Source organism: Microtus oregoni, unplaced genomic scaffold (assembly GCF_018167655.1).
Source record: "Microtus oregoni isolate MIOR12 unplaced genomic scaffold, Mior012 000018F_ref0000195, whole genome shotgun sequence".
NCBI classification, from domain to species: Eukaryota; Metazoa; Chordata; class Mammalia; order Rodentia; family Cricetidae; genus Microtus; species Microtus oregoni.
The window spans coordinates 6,017,830-6,036,259 of record NW_024543077.1 but is presented as its reverse complement, the minus strand read 5'-3'; the positions used below and the strand labels follow the sequence as shown (position 1 = coordinate 6,036,259).

General features: G+C 45.8%; 1 protein-coding gene across 2 annotated transcripts in view; it reads left to right on the top strand.

The window, feature by feature from the left end:
- LOC121458895 (gamma-secretase-activating protein-like) overlaps positions 1-18,430 on the top strand; it is an 88,399-nt gene that overhangs the window by 7,275 nt on the left and 62,694 nt on the right. For both annotated transcript variants that reach the window (XM_041668261.1, XM_041668262.1), the window contains exons 2-5: positions 2,543-2,619; positions 3,682-3,738; positions 11,819-11,888; positions 12,348-12,398. In XM_041668261.1, coding sequence (XP_041524195.1) covers positions 2,543-2,619; positions 3,682-3,738; positions 11,819-11,888; positions 12,348-12,398 — 255 coding nt within the window. The remainder of the gene's footprint in view (positions 1-2,542; positions 2,620-3,681; positions 3,739-11,818; positions 11,889-12,347; positions 12,399-18,430) is intronic.

Below are 18,430 nucleotides of genomic sequence, written 5' to 3'. Positions count from 1 at the left end.
CAGACCACGTGTGTGTCCTCACACAGAACTCCCACACACCGTGTTTCATGACAGACCACGTGTGTCCTCCTCACACAGAACTCTCACACACTGTGTCTCGTGACAGACCACGTGTGTCCTCCTCACACAGAACTCTCCCACACTGTGTCTCGTGACAGACCACGTGTGTCCTCACACAGAACTCTCGCACTCTGTGTCTCGTGACAGACCACGTGTGTCCTCACACAGAACTCTCCCACACTGTGTCTCGTGACAGACCACGTGTGTGTCCTCACACAGAACTCCCACACACCATGTTTCGTGACAGACCACGTGTGTCCTCCTCACACAGAACTCTCACACACTGTGTCTCGTGACAGACCACGTGCGTCCTCACACAGAACTCCCACACACCGTGTTTCGTGACAGGAGGAAGAGAGGCTTCAGGGTGAGGGTGAAGGCTCCCCACCAGCTCCAGCTCTGGTGTCCTCTCTTCCGCTACCCCTGACTTTATTCTGCTTTTCTTTTGAATTAGAAATACAAACAGAATGCGCTGTAGGATGTTTTGTGTGTTTAATCTAAACATTTTAATTTTCTATAGCCAATGCATTACTATTTTAATGTCTGGATATAGCTTCGTGTATGAGCAACTCAGTTTAAGTCATTTGATTAGGATCAACTTTTGAGGAAGCTAAAAATATCAGTTTCTCCTCAGTTCATGATACTCAAGAATGCTGTACTGTTTATTTAAGCCCTTTACCTGGAGAATCAAGGCTGTCCTAAAAATTGTAGATGAAGATGGACAGTTAAATTTTAAATTAAATGTTTTGTATAAAGGTCCTTTATGTCCTGCTCTAGAAGATTTTTTTTTTATTGGAAAGTACCCAAGTCATAAGGACACAGAGTTCCATCAGTTTCCCTAGACTGACACCCTCAGAGCAGAAAAGAACACACCAGCTTCACATAGGTCCTCTGTGCTCCGAGGCAGTTGCTAGTTTCAGAGACTGATTTCATCAGTTTCAGAAACACATCAGCCAAGTAACACAGGTGGTTTTCAGCGGTTTTGGAGGATTTCGTGGTTTGCTCATTTTTTTATGAATCAGGGTCTCTCTGTGTAGACCTGACCGGCCTGAAACTCATAGAGATCTGCCTGCCTCTGCCTCCTGAGTGCTGGGATGAAGGGCGCATCACAGAGGGCAAAGAGTATTCTAGGTGTGACCTGCCGGACCAATGGAATGAAAAGACTGAGTGCTGGCTGGGGAGGACGCCGAGGGAGGACCACCTCTCTCACACCGTGAGCATGAATTGCCAGAGAATTAACAGGAAAGGAGAGAGAAGGTTGTACCACACGAACCGTAGCCAGAATGTCCATGTCACTGTATAAATACCAAAGAAGGAGACATTTTTCAATGAATAAAGTCTAACTCCTGCTAAAAGCCTTAGGTGTGCTTCTCCACACCGGGACATGCACAATCACAAAGATGTACACGGAAGGGCTCACAGGAGATTGTCCTCTCCTAGCTGTGACCCACTGGGGGAATGGCCATCGGGCCCAGGTGTCCTAGGTAGGCTATCGGCAGAGACCTCTCTCCAAAGCCTCTACGGCAAGGGGATGAGATGTTCTCGGCTCAGAACAGAACTTTCCCACTCCGAGCTCCGCCTCCCTCCTCCCTGTCTCCTCCTGGGTAATAAATACAGGAACCTTTCTGGGTCTGGGGGTGGGGGTCGGGTTGGTTCTTGACAGCAAGAGAAAAACCTTTTTCTGACTCTTAACACGGAACTAACCAAAGGCAGCATCGCGCGGGGATGTCTGTACTTCTGGGTTAGCTTGTCTGTACTTATGACGTCATAGTAAGCGAGGGAAGGTTTGCCTGTTTGCTTGTGTGTACGTGAGTGGAGTGTGTGTGTATGTGCGTGCGCACATGAGTGGGTAGAGGCTAGCCGATGGCGTTGGGTGGTCCTCCTCTATTACACTCCATCTTTCACGAGACACACTCTCACGGAACCTGGCACTCCCTGGTGGGTCAGCAGGTATAGCAAGCTGAATCTACTCCGCCAGCAGGTGAGCTGCACCAAACCTGGCTTTTTACATGGGTGCTGGGGATCTGAATGCAGGTCTGTACACTGGTTTGGCTGGCACTTTGCCAACTGCCAGCCGGAGAGTATTTGCCAACTGCCAGCCGGAGAGTAATTCTAAGTTGGTGTGCCATTAATGACACAGTCTCGGAATGCGTAAGAAAAGCTAGCATACAATTGAAATCATTGAGATACAGCGTACAGAAGAATATTTAGTGGACAGGTGAAGAGGACACAGCCCAGTAAATGTCTCCACGAGCTTGCCCGTGCACTCAGAGTGTGCCCTCCCCCACGAGTCTTTCCCTGCCCCTTAAAGGTCATGAGTGTTTCGACTTCTAACAAGATAGGTTAAGTGTGCCTGCTTGTACAGTCTCTATAATGGGGTCACCAGCTTTTAGTTTAGAACTTGATTTCTCTCATGAATACTCTATCTGCTGGATATGTTAAAGCCATTTCCTGAATATTAGCTTGTCATTTTCTATTCCAGGTGTTTTAGAAACAGCTTATGAGAGCTTGCGTGTGCTAAACATCGAAAGAAATGGAAACATTATTTATACCTATAAGGTGAGTCCGCGCAGTCTTCTTATTGCAATGAATAAATACAACACACAGTTTATTGTTTTCATCATTTAGATTATCCTTTCACAGATTTTTTTTTCTTTTTTGAGACACAATCTTACTATATAGCAACGGCTCGGCTAGAATTCACCATGTAGACCAGGCTGGTCTCAAACTCACAGATATCTGCCTGTCTCTGCTTCCCCAGTGCTAAGACTAACTTTTTACAGAAACCGTACTTCGCTTTATTGAAGGGCAGCAAAGACTTGTTGGTCCTTAACCTTTAACATCCTTGGCTTCTGTGAAGGTGATATTGAAGAGATGCTGGTGGTCCATCTTATGAGATATTTTCTTTAAAAAAAAATCAGGTGAAACTACGTATTTCAAATTCAAAATAAATGAATGGATGGATAATTTCATTTTCTCGAGGGAAGAAAGGGCCAAGACATTTAAACCTAACTAGTATGTTAAAGTTTTGTCTTTGAGACAATGTTAACTATGGTTACTCTGTCATCAGATGGAAATATAACCATAGTTGACACAATGTTGTCAGATGTTGGATGCTCTAAGGAAGATTTAATTTTACCGACAACTCTGCTAATAGGGACACACGAAGGAATAATTCCAACAGATAGTTCTAGACATGTGTTCCGCCGTAATTTGTTTCCTGTTGATAAAAAAAAATTTGTATATTGTGGACTGGAGAGAGGGCTCAGCCATTAAAGGCTAGGCTCACAACCAAAAAATATAAGAAAATTTGTAAGTTGTATTTATGGATGATGCATTTAAAGGTTCAATTTTACTTACTGATAATATTCTTATATTATGGATTTTGTTCAATACCATTATCTATTTTGTAATATTTACTCTCTTGAAAACACGGCTGGAGGTTCATGCTAAGACAGTCCCCAGAGTCTCTAAACTGTTAGTGGTGACCCGTTCCTGCTCCAAGTTCCAGGACCTAGTTGAGTTAGGCCTGGTCTTCTAGATGTATGCAGCAGGCTTCCTTTAGCGTGGCAACCTCATTTCCCAAACAATGGCACTAACAAACATCTGATTGATTTTTAGGATATTAAGGGGAATGCTGTCTTTGGATTATATGACTGCCAAACCAAACAGAACGAGGTAATTATAGATTTCTTAGCTGACGGTTTTCTTTTGCCTCCTCTGTTTTCTAGATATAAAGCTCAGTTTTGTTTTCCAGAAACTTAAATATTTTCACTTCCCCTGTCTCCTATTTCTTTAGTTTTTTTTTAAAAAAATCCTTGTTGTCAAAAAAAGTCTAATGACACCTGAATCAAAATGACACACATAGTCTTGGTTCTTTGAAGTTCAGCTAAAGTTGGCTCAGACAATAGTACGGAGAAAGAACTAAAAGCTGGAAGTCCACTGCCTTCCGCAAGACCCGTGTGTACTCCGAGGTCATTTTCATAGCTGGGCCCTTGGCTCTGAGTTCTGATTCTGGCTGACTTTCGTGACGTTGTTTTTGTTCCTTTTTAGTAACAGCCCAGGTTTGGAGCTGGTTCCTTAGTTTTATTCAAACCTACCCCTGCTTGTTCCTGGTCAGTGTGGACAAAGTTAACCTAATTGGGACCTTAGGGTGGCAGGGCAGTTTGTGCTGTCTTATTGGCCTTGAACTTAAAGATCCGTTTTGCGTGCTAAGTTTCTCACAGGTACCTCTCTCTTTCGGCTTCAGTGCGGAGAGTGGTCATTCTCTCTCCCATCACCCCTTCTCCCCCAATTCCTCGCACAGCCGCTCGTTTCTGTTTATTCCCTGATTCAATAACTACACACTCAGTGTTCCCCTTGTGAGCATCAGAGTCCCGGGGATGAGCAAGGCAAATCCTTTTGAGACACAGCCGGGGAAGAAGCAAACAAAACTCTGGGTGCTGGGACAGTCCTTCCCTTGGCTTCTGGATGGTCCAGATTGTGAGAAGATGTGTCCTGAAGCAGCACAATGTGAGATTTTAGTCTGACTTGGGTGGGGGTGCAGCTACCTTCTATGGATATGTTCATCTCCCCTGGGCCTTTAAGCTTACTGCTTCTTTGGCTTTTCAGATATGGAGATAACTCAGGAAATAAATTGGCTAAGGCATAAATTAGCAGGAATGTTCACCAGCTTTATGGTGATAAATAGGCACATCTTTCTTTACCCAAAGTTGCTGCTAGCCATAGCCGGTTTGCTTCTGCTACCACAGCCTGCTATAATGGAGAGTCTGAGATTCTCTCTCTCTCTCTCTCTCTCTCTCTCTCTCTCTCTTGTTTTTAAAGACAGGGTTTCTGTGTAGCCCTGGCTATCCTGGAACTCACAGAGACCCTCCTGCCTCTGCCTTCTGAGTGCTGGGATTAAAGGTGTGTGCCACGGTGGCCACTGCCCAGGATAGTTTGGTGATTTGTGAAGAACATGTTTAGTTCTTACAGGTTCCAGATGTTGGGAAGTCCAAGGTCTAGGGTCCTACATCTGGTAAGGGCTTTCTTCCTCTGCCATGGTACATGGTAGAAGGGTGAGGACTGGAGAGCAAGAGGGGTCTTGATTCACCTTTATGCTAATACTCTCTAATCCTCTCGCAGTAGCTAACCCGGGCTGGTGAAGCCATAGTCCATTAGGAGGGCAGAGCCTGTGACCTAAGCACCCTTCCCTGGGCCTCTGCCTCCAGACATTGCTGTACTAGGGATTCTCTTTCCAGTCTATGGAGTTGGGAGACACAGTCAAACCACAGAAGTCACTAATCCCACTCTCTCTTCTATGTTTCCCGTATGTTCAGAACACCTTACAACCCGCATTGCTCCCCCTGACTCTTTGGTTGAGGAAATGTATTTGCATATCGAGTCATCTGGACTTGAAATTTTTCTTTCAAGTTTGGTTTTGGGACTGTGCCACCAAGAGAAAGACAATGCTTTGTTTCCAGGCGGGGTTCAAGGCCGCACAAACCTAACGATCCCCCACCTGCCTAGGTGGTTTTGTTTTTAAACAGGCAAAACTGCCAAGTCCCAAGCACCCTTGGCCTGGTTTTCTCCGGTTCTTACATCTTGTGTAACTAGAGCGTGACAGGAGAACCAGGAAGGTGACTCTGGTAGCATGTGGGTGTCACGGTTCTGTGCCGTTTCATCACAGAGCGCGATTCTGTCGCCGCTACTGCAGTCAGCGAACACCGTGCACCGTACATCCAGAGAGCTGCTGGCGGCTGTTTGCCAGTTCCCAGGAAACTCAGGGCCCTTTACTTCTGAAGTCATTCACTTTCCTGAATTTACAGTTGCTGCCCACATGTTGTCCCTCTTTACAAAGACTTATTTGTGTATTTATCTACTTTGTGAGTGTCTGCGTGAGCGTGTGCGGCACGTGCGTGCAGAGCCCATGGAGGCAGGGAAGAGGGCGTTGGATCCCCGGAACCGGAGTCTTCTGCAGGGGCTCTGAGCACGCTTACCTGTTGCATCATCTCTCCAGCCGCCCCCTTCCATAGACAAGACTTCTACTTATGCACTTGTTCTGTGGTCCTTGGTTTGAACCCACAGCCACCGTTCATGTCAGGCAAGCGCCGCACCACCGAGCTGCAGCCTTAACTCCGTGGTGTTTTTCAAGATCCGAATTTGATGACACATATTTTGCCTTTGTTGTTAAATATAATTTAGACAAAATGAACTAAGGAAAATCCACTGCGTCCTACCCATATTTCCATTCTTTTCATTATTTCATCTTTTTTTCTTTTTCTTTTTTTTTAAAAAACATTTTCCTGATCTTTTAGGAATTTGCTCCAGTCATGGTAACTCAGAGTTGTGGGCAGGTCACAATTCTCACCTGAGTGCTTGGGCAGCTCACAATTCTCACCTGAGTGCTTCCTCATTTACTCATTTTGAAGGATGGTTTTGTCAAGTCTAGAATTCAAGCTGACAGCTATCGTCTTTTGGTTTCTGAAAAAAATGTCCTCCTCCCTCTCTCCCTTCATGGCTTTTTGTGGGAAATCTTATCTTTTAAAACATTTTCTTTCTGTTTTTAAGGTGTCATTTTCCCCAATCACTTTTGAAAATGTTTTTTTTTTCTCCTTTGCCCTTTATTTTATAAAAATTTACTTGAGTGTGTTTCTATGGATTTGTTTGGGTTTTTGGGTTTTCTTTTCTTTCTTTTTATTTATAGATTATTATTATAAAACTTCCTTTTACCTATACTCCTTAATGTATTCCACAATATAGAAACAGAAGGGTCATTATCAAACTCCTTTTATGAAGCTACAGTTACTCTGATACTAAAACTTCCTTTTTATTTATTCTCTGTATCTTTCACATCAGGCATCTCCATCCCATTCATTTCTTGTCCCTTCATATCTGCCCTTGCAACCTCCCCCACAAATAAAATAAAATAAAATTTAAGAGAAAAAAATTTAAAAAAAGGGAAAAATCTTGTCCTGGAAGCTGTAGTGTGACGTGGTACACCCTTTAGTCCATTTGTTTTTCCTTGCAAGTGTTCACTGCTCTTGCCATTGCCATTGGTCTGGCTGGAGCCCTCTCGCTTCTGCTACACTACAGATGCTGGACCCTCACTGGGACACCCTTGGATATCCTGCTGTTGCCCTGCGTGGTCATGGAGACCCTGCAGCTTTGGGTCTGCAGGTCTGGCCCCTTCACACGCTCTCCAGATCACAGATGGGGCGGATGTTGGGGTGGGTCAGCTCCTAGCCCTGGTCTGAGCCTGGGCAGCTGCTGGGTTTGTTAGCCCGCCAGCTCTCCCTGCCCTCACCGCCAGGGTGAGCTCTCCGGCATTGCCCTTGCTAGTTTACCCTTTGCAGCGATGAACAAGGGTGGGGCTGGATCTCCTTCTTTCAAGCCCTCATCACTGGCTCTCCAATGCCTGGACCACCAGGGCCAGCGCTACTGTGCTGCCTGGTCTAGGTGCAGGGCGGCCCTCCCCAGTGCTGCGGCTGGAGAGGGGCGGGGGCAGCTTCCCTGCTCTCATGACCTCAGGGTCAGCTCTCCGTCCTCCATTGTTTGGGTTTTCATTCAGTTTCTTGAATCTTTTGCCCCAATTTGGGGCAATTCGCTCATCAGTCACTATGTCTTCAAACACTTAAAAAAGTTTTACTTACTTTTTTCCTTTCCTGGATTTTAATTGCATCAAATTAGTTAATCAGATCTTTGTGGTAGTCAGGGGTCTATGAGGTACAACTTCTTTCCCTTGGTCCCAGGTAATTTACTTTGTGCTGTTCAGATTAGGTATTTTTTTTCCTTCAAGTTCCTGGAATTTTTTTTTTTTTTAGTATGTTGCTATCATTTAAGATTTTAAAAGCTGATTACTATAATTTTCAAGAGTAAAAATTCTATGCATTTTTCTTTATCTGTGTCCTTGTTAGGATTTCTACTGTTTTTATTCAATCACATTTTAAACTTCTTAGTCGAGGCCTTTTGTCTTGTTTTTCGTGTTTTGAAATCTTTGCCGCATCGTCTAGTATTTACCACCGTAGTGCCCAACGTCTGCTTTTCTCACTGGCGCTGAAGTTCTCCCAGTTCCTGGCATGACTCATGGTTTTCGTGGCTCCCAATAGACGCTAGGTCTTATTTAGATTTCTGTTCCAGTGTCTCCTCTGATACAGAACTTGTGGAGGCCTGTAGGGCGCCATCCCACTCCCGCCGTGGTAGGAGGAGCGAAGACTGGAACTCTTCCACGTGGCTTCCTTTGATGGTACCCAGCTGAGAGGGTCCGCTGTTGGTGCTAGGTGGAGATGGGCTTTTCAGCTTTCTGCTAGGCTTCACCCGCTCAGGGTCAGGAACCAGGGTGGGTTCTGGGAGACGTGAGTCCTAACTTCGCGTCCAGCCCTTCTGCCGGTGCTCCACTGAGGAAGAGCTGGGCCTCCTCAGAGCTGGGTCCGGGTAGATGCCCACCATCCTACATGGCTTTCTGCGCGCTGCGAGGGGGAGGTAGATTTCTACCAGGTGGGAGGAACGTCGTGATTTCTACCTGATCTTTTCTGATCCCATCTGGCAGGAGTGGACAGTACCTGGGGCATTTGGATGGAGTGGGATCCTAGTCTCCCTGCTCAGCCTTGTGGGTAACGGGACAAGTGGGGTCGCCTCTCTTCAGACTGTTCGCTAGAGTAGTCTGGGCAGCATCTAACAGACTCTGTCTTGCTGGCTTTCTTGTTTCTTTGCCTAGGGCGATGGAGGTGGGTGTTTCTGTCTATTTCTGGCTTCCTTTCTGCTATAATCTCTTTTTTAGCTTCAAGTCTTGAATATGGTATGCAAAAAAAGCCACCGCTGCCTCGTTTCTCAGAACTCAGAGTCCCCAGAGTCTGTGTTTCCCCTCCCCCAGGATGCTGAAGATGGAACCCACAGCTTTGTGCTTACAGGAGAAACATGTATCCAACCTGTTCTCTTTACTCAACTTCCCAGGCTTCTTAGCTTCATTTTGTAGACAATATTCAGGGTTTTCAGCTTTACTGAGTGGGGAGACTGGGGAGAAGGGAGTCTTTTTTGGTCTTCCTCTGCAGTTTTAGATACATGGCCAAACAGGAAGCAGCACACTGCTTAGCCATAAGGGGAACAAGTTCCCTTCCTCCCCGCCCCCTCTGACCTCTCTTCCTCACTCCCAGCCCTGCCTGCCTACCCTCAGAGCAAGCAGGCAGAAATAAGGCTTGCGCTGGTGGTATACAAGTACCTAGCAGACTTTTCTGGGGATTGAGACTGTTCTTCTCTGATTCTGCTCACATGGAATGTGAGATTGGAACAGCCAGGCTTTTGGGGACCAGAACTTGGAGTTTTGTTATGTGGAGGCTGAAGATGTGTTAAAGCCAGAGGGTTAAAAGAATGGGTATTTCTATTTCTGGATTAAACCATAGCTAAAGCCCAGACCGACCTCACATTATCCTGTTCCCTGAGCCATAGTGTAATTGCTTTTCTGCATAAGCTACTTTGGTGAATTTTTTTGATGTTTATAATGAAAAATCTCATACTTCTATTCCTTGTGTCCCAGAAATTCTTGCATAGGCTCACAAAGATGTATTTGAGGTTTAAGAATGTATCTCAGTAGTAAAATACTTTCCCAACTTGTACAAGTTCCCAGGTTTGAGCCCCAGCTCTAGAAAATAATACAAATGAATGTTAGTTGCATCATTTTAGTATCTAAAAGTAGGAGCTAAATTAAATTAATGCCCATGAATAGGTTATTTGGGACTAAATGCAGCTGCCGAGGGATGAAGCAGTCTATTAAGCTGGGATGTAGTAAAAGGCGAACAGGGCTTACAGGGTAAAGGGCTTGCAGGACAAACACGAGTTCACAACCCAGCACCCTCTGAAAAACAACACAGTGTGTGATCTGCAACCCCAGCACTGGGAGTGTGACAGGCAGGATCTAGGGACCCACGGGCCTGACCGTCTATCCAAAATAGTGGACTGTGATAGAGGAGACACTGGACCCTGACCCCTGTCCACAGCACACGCATAGGTACGTGTGTGTCTGCATTACACATGCTTATCACACACACATACACACACACACGCACACATATGCACAGGCATACACATACATACACACATACATACATACACACACATACACACATTCACACACACAAGAGGCGTCAGATGTGGGGGGAAGCATCAGATGTGGGGGTAGGCGTCAGATGTGGGGGGAGGCGTCAGATTGGGGGGAGGCGTCAGATGTGGGGGGAGGCGTCAGATGTGGGGGGAGGCGTCAGATGTGGGGGGAGGCATCAGATGTGGGGGAGGCGTCGGATGTGGGGGTAGGCATCGGATGTGGGGGTAGGCGTCAGATGTGGGGGTAGGCGTCAGATGTGGGGGAGGCGTCAGATGTGGGGGGAGGCGTCAGATGGGGGGAGGTGTCAGATGTGGGGGGAGGCGTCAGATGTGGGGGGAGGCGTCGGATGTGGGGGGAGGCGTCGGATGTGGGGGGAGGCATCGGATGTGGGTGTAGGCGTCGGATGTGGGGGGAGGCGTTGAATGTGGGGGTAGGCGTCGGATGTGGGGGGAGGCGTCGGATGTGGGGGAGGCGTCAGATGTTGGGGGAGGCGTCAGATGTGGGGGAGGCATCAGATGGGGGGAGGCGTCAGATGTGGGGGGAGGCGTCAGATGTGGGGGTAGGCATCAGATGTGGGGGGAGGCGTCAGATGGGGGAGGCGTCAGATGTGGGGGGAGGCGTCAGATGTGGGGGGAGGCGTCAGATGTGGGGGGAGGCGTCTCAGATGTACATGCAGTTCTGAGCTGCCTGACGTGGGTGCTGGGAACCGAACTTGGATTCTCTGCACTAGTAGCTCATACAACTGAGCGGTCTCTCGAGCCTGAATTTAGTGCCCTCATATTAACTCAATGCTCCCCTTTAGTAACTGTTTCCCGTGGAGATGTGGTGACACAGCCAGAGTGTGTCCTCAGTCCTTAGCCTACACATCCCGTCTTTCTTCTATGTGACTGTTTTCATTTTCACTGATAAAGTGGAATCTTTTGATTCCCCTCACTGCTGCTTCAGACAGGGTCCCACCATATAGCCCAGGATGGCTTCCAACTTGTACCCCTCTGCCTCAGCCTCTGGAGGGTTGGGGTTACTGGTGTGTGTACCATGACCGGCTTCTCTTGATATTTTGAACATTACAAACATTCATAAAAAAGGAAAGATTAAGTAAAGACAGAAGGTTTGTTATCCACTCCTTTAATATGAAATACACTTGTGACACATTCCATGGTATCAGAGTTGAGTGTGTCATCGGATTGAAGCCTTTCTCATCTCCTATGCTAACATCTGGGTGCCCCTTGGACAGCGTAAGCTGCACTGAGCGCTCTCTGATTATTGTCCCCTTGATCCTCATACCCCCATGAGATGCCTTTCACTTACTTTGGCCATAATAATTACACGGGATACATATTATAGTCCTGTGTTAATTATGATGGTTAGGTAAGTTGAATAATTTTCCCAAAGTCACGCAGCTAGAAAACAGCAGTCAGGATTTGACCGTGGGTCTAGCTTAGTTTCAAAGTTTGTCTTCTGAACCACGCTGGCTGTCCCATAGCTAAGTTTCAGGACCCAATGTGGCACAAAATATTAAACACATATTCCTTGAGAAATAATCCAGACCGTATGAGCACAGACTAGTTCACTCTGTGCTGTAGGGAGCGTTTGCTAAGTAATGTTTGGTACAAAGCTTAATAGGAGTTTGCCTTCATACAATTGTTATTCACTGTGACCATCCCTTTATGGATGTTTTAATAGCACCTGTACACCTTTGAGAGGGACATGCAAGCTGTCAGCTGCTCTGTCAACAGAGAGAGGACTTTGCTTGGTGAGTTGAGATCCCATTGCTTCCTGTGAAGAGCTGTGTCTTTTACGTTGAAGCATTTAAATTTTGCAGTATTCGACTATAGCAGAAACATTGCAAAAAATACCTGTTCTATTAGACAACAATGAGGACACTAAGAGAGACTTACCTAGATCTAATCTACATGGGAAGTAGAAAAAGACAAGATCTCCTGAGAAAATTGGGAGCATGGGGACCTTGGGGGAAGGTTGAAGGGGGAAGGGGAGAGGCAGGGAGGGGAGCAGAGAAAAATGTAGAGCTCAATAAAAATCAATTAAAAAAATTCAAAGGCAAAAAAAAAATACCTGTTCTAGGTAAGTCAAGTTTGATATTGAGCCTGCAGTGTTAGGGTGATAGATCTCATTGATTTCAGGTGTTCAGTGTTATACTTGAACAAGCTGCCATGCAGACCAGTTGCTAATTGATTTTTCTCTTTTCCATCAGCTGCAAGTTTTGTCCAGTACACTAAAGATGTAAGGAGTGAGCTTCAGCCGGGTAATGGAATTCTTCTTCTTTTGTGTGTGTCGACGGATAAAGATTTGTTGGGCTAAAGGCAAATTTCAAGCTCTTTAGAAGTGCCTCTATCTTAGAATAAAAATGTCAGTGGCCATTTAAGCGCAAGCAAGACTTTAAATCTTGCTTCTCAAGTAGGCAAGAAGGTGCGAAAAATAATATAATAGAGATTGTAGAAAAATGAGGTGATAATTAGCCCCTGTAGAGTAAATGAATTCTGAGACTATACTTGATGTCTATGGCCAGATGCTAATGTAAAAGTAGGGAAACGTACAATACGACTTTAAAAATATCTGATGAAATATTCATTCATCTCTAATGTATTGTGGATAGTTCATAAATACAAAATAAAACACAAATCTGTTCAGTTATGAAAACCTACTTTTTTATTTTCTTACCTGTGCGGAATCTTTCACTTTTTAAATTGCAAAAGGTATTCTGTATCATTCATCTGCCCCATAACACAACAGTAATGACTGCACATGCTCGGGCCCCCTGCGTGGTGCTGCGGGTACTTCTGTGGAGTGCTGAGGCTGCTATCCTCAGCCACGCATGTTCACAGAGGCCAGATACATAAATAGATTTGGTGGAAGGAGAGTGAGTGTCACGCTCGTGGTGTAGTTCAATCAGTGAAGTTTTGTGCAGGCGTGAGAACCTGCGTTCGTTTTTAAGCTCCATATAAAAACAACGCTTGTTATCTTGGTGCTATGGAGGGGAGACAGGCCATCCCTGGCACTCACTGCTCAGCCAGCTTAGGCTACTTGGCCATTCCAGGCGAATGAGAGACTCAGTTTCACAAAGCAGGATGGATGGTGCCTGAGAAAGACTTACACATTTGGCCTCTAGACTCTACTGCACACATCAACGTGTGTCCTCGTAAAGATACATAGCCACATAAAAAAGGGAAATGAGATCCTTTTATTGTTCCCATTGTTAAATACTCCATTCCTCTTGGTTTATTTTGTATGCCTGCGTGTGTATGGGCACGTGTGTGGAGGTCAGAGGACAACTTAGGGTAGCTGGTTCTCTCCTTCCGCCATCTGGGTCCTGGGGTTGGGTTCAGGTGGTCAGGCTTGGCAGCAGGGGCCTTCTCCTGCCAAGTGTCTCACTAGCCTTGTTTCCAGTTTTAGCACAGACGCAGAGAAATATTCCAGTTGTTTAATGAAAGGTGTTCAGCTGCTGAAACCTTTCTTGACCCCTGAGAGCTATCAAAGGAGGAACCGCTACTTAGCGGATTTTTGTTGCTGTGAAGGGCAGTTAAATCCACTGGAACCAGCTTGGCAATTTGTTGAGAATGCTGTACTTTTATGTAAAAATTTAATTTATAGAAGCTGGCCCAACTAGTTTTTAGACTCTGCTCCAGCAACAATAGCCACCGGCAGGCTGGAGTCAGCCTGTGAGCTACTGTTTTAGTCCTGGCCCGGAGGATCTGATTTCAGCCCTTGCTGCTGTGTTCCCAAGTGGCTCCCCTCTGCTCTATTTATTTTGCCCGTTAGCCTAGTTCCTCTTGGACGTATTCTGTGGTTGCATGTGATGGTAAAACCCTTCACACGTACATTCCACCCGAGGCTCACGAGGCTGTGCTGGGTCTCTGAGGCTCACATCTCCCCATGTCTGACGGAGGCAGGAGAACGGAAGCCAGGCCTGGGGAGGGCTTTTGTGAGGCATTGGTGGGCTAGGTGTCTTATCGGGAATCTCACTGCTTAGTCACTCTTACTTCCACCCTGCAGTGACAGGGAGAGCTAGGTCACCCGTCCCTCGCGCTGCTGGCCTCCTCATTCCTTTATACTCTTGACTGTTCTTAGCATTTGATGTAATGCTCACCTCAAGGGATGGATTTGGATCAGATTATGTAGGATGGACTCTAGAACATCAGCATGCTGACCCCTAAACAAGGGTTTGAACCAAACAGGACATGGGGCCCATGTGACGGACTCCTTTGTCCTGGGAAGACAAGGTTCCTGTTGTATGTCGCTGCCGATCTGGTGGGGCAGGATCCACACACCTTGGATTTGTGCTGTATGTAGTCCGCTTCTTCTTATTCCTGGTTACGTTTAGTCTGAGAAGAGCTCTATTATGCCAGCAAACTCAGAGAAACTGTAGTTTTGACTTGGTATTTCTCATTTCTGCCTCAGTGCCATGCTTAACGATAGTCAGCTCTTAGTGTCATCCAGTGCACTCCCAGAGAAAATGTACAGTTTTACTTGATATACAATTGAATTCTATTCACATATGTTTGCTCGGCCTTGAGTTTGGGCACCTGTGGTGAGATTACTCGCTGTGTCTCTATGAACAGTAGCCTGAATATTTTTAGTTATCATAGCACACACAAAGTAGCTGGCATCCCAACTCACCCTTTATCCCAGCCCCTGAGGTGAGAACCAACTCTGTCCAGGTATAATTCCAGAATGTTCCCCCTCAGCTTCTCTACCAACTTTCTGCTTTTATCTCCAGATCGTTGGAAGACTCCGTCATCTATGTTACAGTCTAGGAGTATGGATGGATAGTTGTACATTAGGCCAGCCCATGATCAGTGGGTATCAGGGAGAGGAAGGAAACCATCCCCCGTTTCCAGTCTGAAAAAGAAATGATTTTGAGGGGCCTTCAAGCAGGTTAAGATGCAAGGTGGCCACTAATGTTCTAATGTTTCATGTCTACTGTGCTTGTGGCCTTAGGGTACCATCCCCACTCCTGAGGTAGACTTCTCACGGTTAGAGTGGACCTGTCCCCTGAGGTCACTTCTGGCCTTAGTTTGGGTTTCATTAGGAACAGCATCTGAAGCAGAGAATCTGGTGTTATGGGTTTATTCAGGACATGGAAACCCTCCTGGGGCACGGTTAAAGAGGCAGCGGAAAGAAGGGGACGTGAATTGCATTTCTGACCAAGCAGGACTGGACTAGATGGCGTAGATTCGCTGTTGCAGAGACTGATGAGGACAGTGAGCTCAGGTGGGGTGGAGGAAAGGGAAGTCAGAGGAAATGGAGGTGAGCCGCAGGGTGTTTGTCTTCCTAGGAGAGATCACTGGAAAGACCTGGTCTACACTGTGAGCCAAAGGGAATCATGTGGGCTAAGGATGCATCTGGACATAAAAAACAGATCTGTCAGGATTACTTCTGGATTTGATTTGCACATGAGAAAGAGAACAAGTTGAGAATGGCTCAACCTTTTATTTTTTATTTTTGTTAGAACAAGTGTGCGTGTGTGTGTGTGGTGTGTGTGTGTGGTGTGTGTGTGTGGTGTGTGTGTATGGGGTGTGGTGTGTGTGTGTGGTGTGTGTGTATGTGTGTGTATGGGGTGTGGTGTGTGTGTGTGGTGTGGTGTGTGTGTATGAGTGTGGTGTGTGTGTATGAGTGTGGTGTGGTGTGTGTGTGTGTATGAGTGTGGTGTGGTGTGTGTGTGTATGAGTGTGGTGTGTGTATGAGTGTGGTGTGTGTGTATGAGTGGTGTGTGTGTGTGGTGTGTATGTGTGTGGTGTGTGTGTATGAGTGGTGTGTGTGTGGTGTGTATGTGTGTGGTGTGTGTGTATGGGGTGTGGTGTGTGTGTATGAGTGTGGAGTGTGTATGGTGTGTATGTGTGTGGTGTGTGTATATGAGTGTGGTGTGTGGGTGTATGAGTATGGTGTGTGTGTGGTATGTATGTGTGTGGTGTGTGTGTATGAGTGTGGTGTGTGTGTATGAGTGGTGTGTGTGTGGTGTGTATGTGTGCGGTGTGTGTGTATGAGTGTGGTCTGTGTGTGTGTGTGCTCACAGGAATATGAGGAAGTGTTTGGTTTTGTGCATTCTCTGAATATGAGTCAGAAGTTGAGGGGAGCTGCCTTTGAGAATCACCAGTTCAGAAATGGGCTTGGCTTAGTGGTACATCCCTTGTTGTCCCAGACCTTGGGGTAGATGTAGAAAGATCCAGAGTTCAGAGTCATCCTCAGCTGAAGAATGATTTCAAGGCTAGCCTGGGGGATACAGGAAACCCTGTCTCAGAATACCCTTCACCCTAAAAAAGAGATTTCAGAAATGATGTAACCAGAAAATACTATAGAATGTGTCACGTTTTGTCCTTTGAACAGATATTTTGGAAAGATTTCTTTTGTCTGCTCGGAATGGTTACATCATTTTATTTAAGGAAAGTAAGTTTTTGAAAAGTTTTCTTTAACATTCTATTGTTTAAAATGAGTTTTTTTTTCCCATTGCAAAAGAAACAAACTGTAACATATTTCAAGTAAAAGTTTCTCTGTTCCCATACTTTACAATCAGCTTTTACCAGTAACATCCCTTGGCCGTAGTATAGTTAATGTTTAGAAAATTACAATGACCTTCCATAAGAAGAGGCCCAGGCTGAACTCTATGTCTTCCTTTGTTACTAGAGACAATAGATTCTCCTTGGGCAGCAACTGGGGTGGACCCCACTGTCATCAAGACTTCCCAGAGCCTCCACACCATTAGGGACAGATAAATAAGTGTTTCACAGAACTGTGATTTGGCTCAAGAGCTCCACTATGAAGTATGTGGCATGTCACTGAGAAACACTCCTGTTAGTGGTGGTTGACTCCCACCCCTGTGGTAGCTGTCCTAATTACATTCCTGGCCCGTGCTGAACCAGGCAGGGGTGGTTAGTGGAGAAAGATAAAGAAAGCTTAAATGATAGTTGGTTATTTTTTTATTTAAATATGTAAATTAATGCAGTGAAAGACAATCTAAGGTGATTCCCTATTTTTCCTTAGAGTCTCCCCAAACTGTGGGATTTTTATGCAGTTAGAGCATGTGAATTTTTATATAAGATAATTGACTGTCCTTTTGTGTTATCTGATACAGTAATTCAGTTGTATATTTAAAATAGACATTAGTAGGAAAATTTGCTTTCCCCTCTTGTTCTCGATTTTTGCAGGCTATTTTTATTCTATTTTCTTCTTGACTGTCTTTGACACCAGTGTCCCTCTTACTCCTGAAGGCACACTTTAGGCACCGAGCAGATAGATTTCCAGGGTCCCTCACTATCAGTGTGACACTGCCTGTAGTCAGCCGAGAAAAGAGTTTCAGTTGAGGATTGTCCAAACCAGACGGGCCTGCGCGTGTGTTGTGGGGGAATTCTTTTGACTGTTAGTTGATATGGGAAGACCCATCACCCTGTGGGCAACACCGTTTCCTGGGTGAGTTGTTCTGGGCTGCTTAAGGAAGTGAGTTAGCCACGAGCCTATGATTCAGCAAGCGGCATTCTTCAAGCTTTAGTTCTGTTTCCTGCCCCAACTTCCCTAGGTGTGTAAGCCAAACCAAAACAAACCCAAAACAACAACAACCCAAAACAAACAAGCAAAAAAAAAAAATCCCCAACCTTTCCTCCCTTAAGTCACTTTCGGTCACAGCAACATCTTTGCATCTCAGTCAACAGGAACACAGCCTTCTTAAACTGACGTCCTGTCCTGTCCATGGGCTGCTGGTTCTGTGTTGGGTCATAAACCATGAGTATCATCACACATTTTGTGAAATTATACTCGTGATTCAACGTGTCTTGTTTTCCAAGTGACTGGTGTGCTCAGGAGGATAGGTGTGCGTGCGTGGAGTGTGAACGTGTGGTGGTGGTGGGGACGACAGAATTTACTATCAGTGCCTTTTACTGCTCTCTGTCTCTCTCTGTCTGAGACAGGATCTCTCAGTGAACCCAGAGCTCACAGATGTGGCCAGTGAGCTAGCTGGATCTGCTTGTCTCCACTCTGGAGTTAGGTGGACACACTGCCATGTTTGGCTGTTTTATGTGATGTCTGGAGTCTGAACTCAAGTCGTCCTGCTTGTGTAGCAAGTGCTTTCCCCACTGAACCCTTTCCCCAATCCCTCAAGGCATTTTTTTAGTTCCTAATGATAACGTTTATCTATTTGTCATTGATAGAAATGAATACCCAACAGGTCTTTAACAAGCTGTTTGAGAAAGCATTGCTAGGTCTTAAGAGCAAACCTGCCAAGCTCCGGGCAAGGTGGTAAATGAAACTGCCTCAAAGGAGGGGGAAAAATCCAAAACAGAAAAATTA